This window comes from Garra rufa, chromosome 11, assembly GCF_049309525.1.
Source record: "Garra rufa chromosome 11, GarRuf1.0, whole genome shotgun sequence".
NCBI lineage: Eukaryota > Metazoa > Chordata > Actinopteri > Cypriniformes > Cyprinidae > Garra > Garra rufa.
The window spans coordinates 39,481,620-39,492,723 of record NC_133371.1 but is presented as its reverse complement, the minus strand read 5'-3'; the positions used below and the strand labels follow the sequence as shown (position 1 = coordinate 39,492,723).

Genomic DNA, 11,104 nt, shown 5'->3' with positions numbered 1-11,104 from the left:
CTTTGATCACAGGAATAAATTACATTTGAAAAAATATTCAAATAGAAAGCAGTTATTTTAAATAGTAAAAATATTTCACAATATTACTGCTTTTGCTGTATTATAGATAAAATAAATGTAGGCTTGGCGAGCAGAAGAGACTTCTTTAAAAAACTAATTATTACTGTTCAAAAACATTTGACTGATAGTGTGCAGGAACAGTACTTAAGATTAAAGGTTGTATCAGCGATTTCTAGCCTGAAACATAAAGTGTCAAATTCAGCTGACCTTTCATCATGATCCGCTCGCTGCCTGCCCCATAAATTGTCTGTGAAAAAAAACGCATCTCTCTGGTCAGCCTAGGGTCCGAGATATGCCTAAAAAACAATCGGCACTACCGACCTTTCCACAGATAAACAAACAGTGTTCCAACCAATCAGCGTCAGGGGTTTGGTGTTGTGGACTTTCGCTCCGCCTCCCTCACATCCCTGCACCAGTAGGAAAGTCCACAACACCAAACCACTGACGCTGATTTGTTTATCTGTGGAATAGTTGATAGCGCCGATTGTTTTTTTGGCATATCTCGGACCCTAGGCTGACCAGAGAGACGCGTTTTTTTTTCACAGACAATTTATGGGGCAGGCAGCGAGCAGATCGTGAAGAAAGGTCAGCTGAAATTGACACTTTATGTTTCAGGCTAGAAATCGCTGATACAACCTTTAATTAGGGGCAATAAATAAATCTAAATGCATCGTTCAGATCAGTTTTGTTTACTGTATGTCTAAAGGTTTTTAGTCATCAAAACTGAAACACTGATTTAATTCAGTCAGACTGCTGTTGCTCCTGGTCAGAGGCTTTGGTTAATCTTTATTTTACATGCAGTGTTACATTTCAACTTGACCAAGTTGGTGCAACTATTAAATATTTAGCATTTCATGAATATTAGATTGTTCTCTCCCAGGGGGTAGGTTTCCTCACCATGGTCTGTTAGAAACAGTATGAACACATTTAAAAAGGGCAGTGCCTGAGAAGCAGGGCTGAGAACCACAGTGTTTTAGTTGATTCAGATCTTAAAAATCTTTCAAGGCAGTACAGCATGTCGTTCATCCAGAAGATTAGATATTTCTTTAAAAGGCAGATTTCTAGAGTTCAGACGGTGTTAAGCAGATTTTTTTGGCCCCGGCGGACACGTGAGTAAGTTGGAATCAGCTGTGCATTTTATGAAATGAACTGTTGTTCTTTCCACTGTGTCCTTTTTTTTTTATAGCTCACCTGCTATCATGCTTTCCAGAGCAGTCACCATGGCTGGGGTCACTTCTCAAAAGATCAGCAAACACATCACGTTCCTTGCCAATGACCTTAATGGGACTCTCACTGCTAGCGTTTCACCTGTTCCCCCTAAACCAATATTGCTGCTGCTGCCATGGCTGGGTTCCAGACCGCAGGCCATTGCCAAATACTGTGAGATTTACTTCCGCACTGGCTTTGATGTGCTCGTAGTGGAAAGTGAGTTGAGCCAGTTCCTGTGGCCTCGCTGGGGGTTGGAATATGGTGGCCATGTGCTGGAGTTATTGGAGAGCGAGCGCTTCTCACAGCGCCCCCTACTGGTCCATGCTTTCTCCATAGGTGGATACACGTTTGCTCAGGTGCTTGTTCATGTGGCCAAAGACACTCAGCGTTACCAAGGGCTGACAAATAGGATCAGGGGTCACATCTACGACAGCCTTGTCATGGGATCGCTGGACCATATGGCCAACGGTATGTACACAAATAGCAATGTGAACACTGGCATTTTTTGATTTTTAATGTTTTTTAACCTGCATTTATTTGATCCAAAGTACAGGAATACAGTACAATCTTGAGATATTTTTTACTATTTAAAATAACTGTTTTCTAATAGAATATATTTTAAAATATAATTTATTCCTTTGATCAGAGCTAAATTTTCAGCATCATTACTGTAGAAACTTTTATTTAGCAAGGATGCTTGAAATTGATCAAAAGTGATGAAAAAGACATTTGTAATTTTTCAAAGAAACAAGAAAACATTTATGCGCAGCTGTTTTCAACATAATAATAATAATAATCATTGTTTTTGAGCAGCAAATCAGAATATTACAGTGATTTCTAAAGGATCAGATGACTGGAGCAATGATGCTAAAAATTCAGCTTTGAAATCACAGGAAAAAATTACATTTTAAAATGTATTCAAATAGAAAACAGTTATTTGAAATAGTAAAAATATTTCACATTTTTACAGCTTTTGCTGTACTTAGGATCAAATAAATGCAAGCTTGGTGAGCAAAAGAGACTTCTTAAAAAACATTAAAAATCGTACTGTTTAAAAATGTTTGACTGGTAGTGTGTATATATATATATATATATATATATATATATATATATATATATATACCTTCCTGTTTGCACTGGTTGTTCCAGTTTTAATAGTACACTGTGAGTGTACTATTAACTACCTCTCCCTTTTTTGTAATTTAATATGCCCGTGTGGTTCTGGTTGAACTTATGCCATAACACAGTGATTCTCAACTCCAGTCCTCGAGGCCCACTGCTCTGAACATTTTGTATGTCTCCTTCATTAAGCACACCTGATTGAGATAATCAGCTCGTTAGGAGAAAGATCCATGAACTGAACTGAGTGTGTCAGATTCAGAAACATACAAAATGTGCAGAGAAGTGGGCCCCGAGGACTGGAGTTGAGAATCACTGCCATAACAGATGCTTGATACATACTGGAAAATTAAAGTTGGCATTACAACCAAACATTGAGTCATAGACCATAATAAACCTGTAAGCTTATTTAATTACTGAAAATAAATAAAATAAATATAGTACATTTAATTCTTTTATATGATTTGCAGTGCATAGCACTACTACATGAAAAAAATTCTTTTTATCTCTTTTTATTCATTTAAATCTCTTACACTCACCAAGGCTTCATTCATTGAATCAAAAATTTTCATTTTCAGCATCATTACTCCAGTCTTCAGTATTACAAGATCCTCCAGAAATCATTCTAATATGCTGATCTGGTGCTCAAGAAACATGTCATATTGTAAAAAAATTTTTAAAGGAAGGAACTTGTATGGCTTAATATAGCGTAAATTATGTCTCTTACTGAAATATGTAGTAAAAAAAACATGTTTTAAACATATTTCGGTCTTTGGGGGGCGCCATTTTTTCGATGACCTCAAATGGTGAGCTACTTAGCGCTACATGTTGCTATTTTTACCGCAACACAACTGAGAATACACAACTCGAGAAATAAAATATCGATAAAATGCCAAATTGTGCAGCTTTTCGTTGTAATTTTTTTTAGTAGAAGGGCAACAAAAGAAGCAAATCAAGTCTTCACTGCTTTAAGACAAGAAAAAAAGTATGGGAAGAAGCCTGTGGATGAATAAAACTTTCTAAAGACCCACGTCTTTGTTCTCTCCACTTCAGCCCTGATGCTTTTGAGGCTTTTAGTAGACCACATCAATTGAAAAAGCTTACAAACGGCAGAGACAAGAAACGCTAGATGCCATCCTGGCAGGATGTGTACATGCTGAGGCTTGTCATGATACCGCAGTTACTAAAGTAGTTTCTTTTAGAGTTTTTTTTAGACTCATTGTGGGAAAATTGATGGTATGACATTTGGTTTAAGCCTATGCTTATATCCATCACCACCTGTAAGCTCTTTCAGTATCTGTGGTCATCGGTTTGGCACATTTTCCGAGTAGGGTTACCACTTTTAATACCCAAGAATAAGGGACGCATTGGGGGGGGGGGGGGTGATCATGTAATCATGTAATCAATGTAATCATGTCTCATATCTCAAAAATGCTGCAGTAAAAAGGCTTCATATGAGTTTTGCATATAATATGGGACGTCCTGAATAAGAACTGATCATTGTTTTTTTCTACTTTTTAGAAATGGGGTCTATATACCCCATTAAAATGTAATCATGTCCCATATCTCAAAAATGCTGCAGTAAAAAGGTTTCATATTAGTTTTGCATATAATATGGGACGTCCTGAATAAGAACTGATCATTGTTTTTTTTTCTACTTATTAGACTCTGAAGTCTAATAATGTCCCATTTCTCAGAAAAGAACCGTCAAGTACACCAATAAATAAAACGGATATTAAAGCAGAAATGCAAATAAATAAGTAAATAAAAATTCACGAGCATTTTGTAGTATTATCTCTCAGTCCTGGGCGTCTAAATGAAAAGCGCTCTGCAAGCGCGTTCTCTCTGTGTTGTTTCTGAAACTACCGTAATCACTGTAATATGCGCGCACTCTTAAAATCAATCGCGGCTGGCTTGACCGTGTTTTTCTGAACCGCAGCTGGCTTTACCGCAGTGATTATTTGCATGAGACTCTGCTTTAAAAAAAATATATAAAAAATACGGGACAAAACCCGTCCCGTATTGATTCAAAACGGGACGCGCAATTTCATTCTCAAATACGGGACGATTCCGTATTTTAAGGGACGGATGGCAACCCTATTTCCGAGTTGTGTTGCGGTAAAAATAGCAGCAGGTAGCTAAAGTAGCTCATAAGTGCAACCATTTTACACCATCGAAATAATGGCGCCTTCTATAGTCCAAAATTTGTATAAAACAACATGGATTTTTTAAATAACTTAAATCTTTCTTGGGTTTTCTACTACACATTTCAATAAGAAACAATTTATGTTATATTAAGCCATACAACTGTGTATTCAAACTATATAAATGGGCCTAAAAATGTTCTGAGAGAAATTTATCCTAATGAATTTCTTTTGCTTAATTATTTTGGGTTTGTTGTTTGTTGTCCAGGCCTGGGTAAAACCATAATGCCCCGGATGGAAGGTCTCGTGAAGTCGGCTAGCCTTCTGTACTTCCGTGTCTTCAAATACCAGACGGTTGACTACTTCGACACCACGATCAGCGTTTTCTGGAACACTCCTTTGACGGCGCCTGCTCTTTTCTTCTACTCTGAGAACGACGTAATGTGCGATTACAAGAGCTTGGAGAAGATGGCGGACTTCTGGAAGAGCCGTGGCCTACCTGTCGAGAGCAAGAAGTGGAAGGAGTCTGTTCATGCAGGTCACCTACGCACACACCCTCAGGAGTATCTGTCTGCGCTGGAGAACTTTGTGCAGTCTCTCAACATTGTGCCTTTGAAGGCCAAAATGTAACCACCCACCTCATTTAACGTCCACGTTTTACTGAAGTGCCTGGTTTAATTGTTACATAGACATTCTATACTCCTTGTTCAAGCGGTGCATTGTCAAATAGCAGTCTTGCAAAATCTGAATGTTTCTCAAAAGTCTTCAGTCTGTTTAAATATTTATGTGAGTACATGAAACCTATTTTAGCCAAAAAAATCATATCTGGTCAAGAAGAATTTGAGCTCTCTACAATGTAAATGCTCCTGTACTTTGTCCAACATCCATTCAAAATGACTGTTTATGTATATTTGTTTTTCTTGAAATACACACCTGTGAATTATTTTGTTGTAGATATTTTTTGCTAAACTGTAAGTACTTGAATAACACTTAAAAAGGTTTATTAGACCTTTTTTAATAGTTAGTCATCATTTATATGACAATTTTAATAAATATTTAACATTTATAGTAAGGTCATTTGAATACACTGTCCTTTATCTGTTTACCTCAAAAGAATAACCCTGACTAATTATTTGTAATTTTAATTATATATCAGACAAAATCTGAATAAAATTCATAATGCACTGTTTGACAGAATCTTGGTAAACCTATGCAATGTTTTTTTTTTTAGCAATGACACATGGTAAAAATAAAAGTGTATGTTCAGGTATGCAAACAATATGGCACATACGAGTGAAGTGGGCCACTTAGGCTTTTCTATTGCATATTTCTATTCTGTATAGTATAATGGAGATTAGGGCTGGACGATTTGGCCTAAAATCAAAATCTCGATTAATTGAACATTTTAACCCGATTACGATTAATGAACGATTATTTTATTCATTAATAAAATTATATTTAATTATATTTAAATAATATTTTTTTTTTTTGCCCACATAGTTCACTGACAAGTTTTGTACAGTAAATATGCTCACATATTACAAGTGAGAGATTTTTGAATGAAGGGTGCACACACACTATCTACTATCTATGATTCTTTATTGAACATCAGTGTTGAACAACTGAAATTAAAGCACACATTGCTTAAAACGAAAAGTCACATTTTTCTTAAATTAGTGAAAATAAATAACTTGCACTTTTGGAAACAAAATAAATTATTTAAAAAATAATAATAAATATTAAAAGTAGAAAATAAGTATAAGTGAGCAGTATCTTTTCTAAATAAAATTACTCTTGTATATCCTGTAAATTCTTTTTACTGTATAAATACTGCTTAAGCTCTCCATCGACACGTCGGCGGAATAACGTAGCCTAATGGAGCTGGTTTACGCAACTCCACACGCAGTAGGGAAAGTAACTGAAATAATTGACCTGGAAAAAATTGATCGATTATAGGTTCTGAATGTCGATTTCGATTACTTTTCGATTAATCGCCCAGCTCTAATGGAGATATTTTATCTTTTTCCAACTGGCTTATTTTAAAACACTGTCAAAGTGTCCTGCTTTACAATGCATCAATGCAACAATGAAGGGTTTTTACTTTTTTTTTGTTGCTTCATCTTGCGAGAGTGAAATAAATCATTCTGATTAATGGTTTGTTTTGTCTGTTTGGATTAGATGTCTAGCAAAAGGGTTGTGTAAAATGAAACTTAGGACATAATTTGGCAGAATTTCATTAAAAGTTAAGTTCACTTCCAGAATTAAAATTTCCTAATAATTTACCCAACCCCATGTCATCCAAGATGTTCATGGCAGGAATTTTCACTATATAATGACCTTAAATGGTGGCCAACGGGTTGAAGGTTCAAATTGCAGTTTCAATGCAGCTTTAAAGGGTTCTACACGATCCCAGCTGAGGAATAAGGGTCTTATCTAGTTTAAACCTTTACAATTTATATACTTTTTAATCTCTACACAGAGGACACACTAGACAAGATGAGACCAGCATTTGAGGTTACAAAGTATGTAAATTGTCAGAATCAGAATCAGAATCAGAATGAGCTTTATTGCCAGGTATGTTTGCACATACTAGGAATTTGTTTTTGTGACAGAGCTCCACAGTGCTACAGAATGACAGCGACAAGACGATACATATTATAAAAAGAACAATATACAAGTATACAAGACAGACAATGTGCAAAAATAGCAAAGACATTTGAATGGAAGTAAGTATGTGCTTTAAATAAATAACGGAAAAATGAATAAAGAATAAAGAATGTATAGTGTTGTAAAAAATTGTAATTTTTTTTTAGAAAATAACATCGTTTTGCTAGATAAGACCCTTCTTTCCTCAGCTGTGATTGTTTGGAGCCATTTGAAGCTGCATTTTGGAAATGAGTACAATTTTGTGCTGAAAGTGAACTTCTCATTTAGGTCCATTATGGAGAAAATCCTGAAATGTTTTTCTCAAAAACCTTAAAGGGGGCATTACACACACACACACACACACACACACACACACACACACACACACACACACACACACACACTGAGTACCATAAAGTAGAACTGCATCCTTCATCTCTCCAAAAAGTCTTTAGTTTTATATTTACATGCAGAGCTAAAGATTGAAAAGCCAGTGCTTGCCGATTGCTAACAAAACACATACATTTGAAACGTTTCACTTACCAGCTGCAGTTCTGAATCATGAATGGGATTCTTATAGCTGGGACCGCTCCATCTTTTTTTAGTATCAAACGGTGTGGAAATCCAGCGTCGAACTGGGCCTTCAGTTCATCAACAAACACTTGCAAAACTCCATTTCTCCATTTGGCACAAAAATACTGTTATACTTCCAAATCGTTTATGTTTTAAACTTTGGCCATGTTTAACATGGGAATCCAACTTTTTAATAGTGTAAATACCTTTAGTTCACTTTCAGAACAATAATGTACTCACCCCCCAAAATGTTCATGTCTTTCTTTCTTCAGTCATAAGGAAATGGTGTTTTTTGAGGGAAACATTTCAGGATTTCACTCCATATAACTTCTATGGTGCCCCCGAGTTTGAACTTCCAAAATGCAGTTTAAATGAGCTTCAAAGGCCTCAAAATGATCACAGCTGAGGAAGAAGAGTCTTATCTAGCGAAACGATCAGTTATTTTCTAAAAGCATTTACAATTTATATACCTTTTAATCTCAAACGCTCCTCTTGCCGAGCTAGACAAGACGAGCATTTGAGGATAAAAAGTATATAAATTGTAATATTTTTTTTTTTTTTTTTTTTTAGAAATAAACCCATTGTTTTGCTAGATAAGACCCTTCTTTCCTTGTCTGTGATCGTTTAGAACCCTTTGAAGCTGCATTTCGGAAGTACCACTGGGAGGCACCATAATGAGAATCCTAAAATGTTTACTCAAAAAACATAATTTCCTTACCACTAAAGAAAGAAAGACATTAACATCTTGGATGACAAGGAGGTGAGTACGTTATTTGTAAAAAAAAAATCTTCTGAAAGTCAACTACTCTTTTAACATGCATGAAACAGCATTAGACCCCCTTTAATTTCCTTTCGACTGAAGAAAGAATGACATGAACATCTTGGATGACATTTGGTGAGTGAATTATCAGTAAATTTCCATTCTGGAAGTGAATCCTAATCCTTTAAAAATTAAAGATTGAGTTGTTTTCCTCTAGAGGGCGCTTGTCGACTCAAAACCTCAATCGTCCGAGAGACGTTTGCACAGAAAGTGTAAATGCAGTAGTGAAATATGTACAAATAAAAAAAATATATATATATAGTTTGAAAGAAATCATTTTGAATGCTGTCATCCATTATTTAGAAACGATTGTGATTGTGCTTTCTCTGCCAGCGGTGAGAAAAGTAAAAGGTACCACATGGCAACCTCGTTTTCATAAATTAGTCTTAATACTAATTTTGACCTGAATAATAACACTGATGATTTAATAACCATTTAACTGAAGAAGAAGAAGAAGAAGAAGAAGAAAATCAGTGAATAGTTAAAATATAAAAAATATCATTTTGATCCATTTTACCTGGACCATCGTCTGGGCCACGCCCACTTCTTTTAAGATTAGCAAATGATCAAACTCCTCTCTATAACCAAACCAAGCGTTAACCCCTCGTATCTCTGTAATTCTCCATATCTAACAAACATAATAACCTCATGACCATTTCTTGTAACAATGTTTCTCTGTGTTGAGTTCTCTTTGTGCCTGTGAGTGCTGCTTTGGCCATAGGCATGAGTGAATGTTACGCATCTGCAGGAATGAGAAAGTGCATTCAGGCCTGATCATGAGTGCAGGAGGCTGAGGCAGGGCTCAGAGATGATCCGCTCCTCATGACCACAAACCCTCTCAGTCCCACCAGCAACATGGATGATTTCAGGACGAGCACCAGTGGCGCAGGCAACACGCTGTTTGGAGAGACTTTAACGCGGGTGAGGGAAAGCTTTAATATTTTAACATTTAATTCAGCATTTTTATATTCAATAAAAAACGGTAACTTTTTAGTTTTAAGTGTGTATTGGGGCAGAAACACGAATTTTAAGATTGTTTAATACTTACTGATTTGCAAATGTCAACATTGTTTTCTTTCAGCACACAGTTGTTAATCTGGCTATTGGTGGACTCACATCTCTGTTTGTCCTAGTGAGTATTAGTGACCACACACACACACACACACACACACACACACACACACACACACACACACACACACACACACGTACATTTAGTTAGCTGTCTAAACATAGGGTTTTGTCAGTTACCTGGATGTGCGGCCATGGGATACTCGGATGTAAACAACAGCATTGGTTGCACTGTTTTGAATACATTGTTCTGCTAATTTATGCAGTCTAATCCACAGAAAACAATGTGTGGAAGTTGCTAAATCATATAGAGAAGGACTTAGTAAGCAGGAAAGGGTGCATTATTTTGACAAACTAAAATTAATAGGTGGTAAAGTTACATACAAGCAGTATTTATTAAAATATTAGCCTACTATTTCACCTACCTGACCGGAAATGGTTAAAACAAACACAAATGTTGTCAAGATTCTTGCACTGGAAATCCTGGTTCAGTTCCTTGATTTGTTAGTGTTACCAATTTTGCCAACTGATGACACTATTTTTTTTTTTACCCCCTCTCTGTACTTTTTAGTAGTTTTAATTGCTTTCTCATTTTCAGGTAACTGTCATCAGTTCGTTTGTGCTCCCCACACCTCCTCCGACAGCATTAAATATCTTCTTTGTGGTCTGCATCATCATGATTTGTTCTTCTGCATTGGTGCTGGTTAGTTCTGTATATACAATTTCTATCTATTATCTGTAAGTTCTGTTTTTTATTTCTTTTTAATAATCATTAACCTGAATCAAAATCTTTATTTGTTGATCGTTTTTGTCATATCATCGGAGTTTTACAATTTAGTTTTTTAGTAACTCTAGCACGATATTTGTTTCTTTGGGTAGTGTTTCTTGTAGTGTTTACAGTCAAGCCTGAAATTATTCATACCCCTGGCAAATTCTGACTTAAAGTTACTTTTATTTAACCAGCGAGTTTTTTTTTTTTTTTTTTTTTGACCGGAAATGACACAGGCTTCTCCCAAAAGAAAATAAGACGGTGTACAAGAGGCATTTTGCGAAAAAAATAAAAATAAAAATAAAAAATTCTCAGCTTTTATTTACATTTGAACAAAAAGTGGCATGTCCAAAATGATTCATACCCTTTGCAAACTCTCACAGTCTATGGGAAAATCCAAAGTTCTATACCATTCCAAATAATCTGTGTCATTTCTAATCAAAGAAAAAAACTTTAAATCAGAATTTTCCAGGGGTACAGTATGAATAATGTCGGGCTTGACTGTATATTTACAGTAACAAGTAATATGCATAAAATTAATTAAAAACAAGTTTCTCTGTTCTTTTGCAGATAGTCTGGTATCGTCAAGGTGATCTGGACCCAAAGTTTCGTGGTCTGATTTATTATTCCATAGGTCTTATTTTCCTCCTCTGTCTTTGTGCTAATCTGTACTTCCATGATGTCGGAAGATGA

The 11,104-nt window shown here is 35.8% G+C and overlaps 2 protein-coding genes across 3 annotated transcripts; both read left to right on the top strand.

The window, feature by feature from the left end:
- The first annotated feature begins 372 nt into the window (after nucleotides 1-372).
- LOC141345948 (transmembrane protein 53-like) lies at nucleotides 373-5,423 on the top strand. 2 transcript variants are annotated; one of them, XM_073850867.1, is made up of 3 exons: nucleotides 373-1,173; nucleotides 1,271-1,737; nucleotides 4,801-5,423. In XM_073850867.1, exons 1-3 carry the CDS (start codon nucleotides 1,076-1,078, stop codon nucleotides 5,160-5,162), a joined length of 927 nt encoding a protein of 308 aa, XP_073706968.1. In that variant the 5' UTR covers nucleotides 373-1,075; the 3' UTR covers nucleotides 5,163-5,423. The 2 variants fall into 2 exon arrangements, with proteins under 2 accessions (XP_073706968.1, XP_073706969.1); XM_073850868.1 differs by lacking the exon at nucleotides 373-1,173 and having other exon boundaries at nucleotides 1,226-1,737.
- Nucleotides 5,424-9,426: 4,003 nt separating this feature from the next.
- LOC141345138 (transmembrane protein 243-like) lies at nucleotides 9,427-11,104 on the top strand. The gene is made up of 4 exons (XM_073850015.1): nucleotides 9,427-9,492; nucleotides 9,653-9,703; nucleotides 10,241-10,345; nucleotides 10,982-11,104. The coding sequence occupies exons 1-4, from the start codon at nucleotides 9,427-9,429 to the stop codon at nucleotides 11,102-11,104; spliced, it is 345 nt and encodes a 114-aa protein (XP_073706116.1).

Bases quoted from the DNA above. Each gene is read 5' to 3' on its own strand.
- LOC141345138 (XM_073850015.1), top strand. From the start codon at position 9,427: ATGGATGATTTCAGGACGAGCACCAGTGGCGCAGGCAACACGCTGTTT. The intron at 9,704-10,240 runs GTGAGTATTAGT...TCTCATTTTCAG, and splicing joins TCACATCTCTGTTTGTCCTA to GTAACTGTCATCAGTTCGTT. The intron at 10,346-10,981 runs GTTAGTTCTGTA...GTTCTTTTGCAG, and splicing joins GTTCTTCTGCATTGGTGCTG to ATAGTCTGGTATCGTCAAGG.
- LOC141345948 (XM_073850867.1), top strand. From the start codon at position 1,076: ATGTCGTTCATCCAGAAGATTAGATATTTCTTTAAAAGGCAGATTTCT. The intron at 1,174-1,270 runs GTAAGTTGGAAT...CATGCTTTCCAG, and splicing joins TGGCCCCGGCGGACACGTGA to AGCAGTCACCATGGCTGGGG. The intron at 1,738-4,800 runs GTATGTACACAA...TTTGTTGTCCAG, and splicing joins GCTGGACCATATGGCCAACG to GCCTGGGTAAAACCATAATG.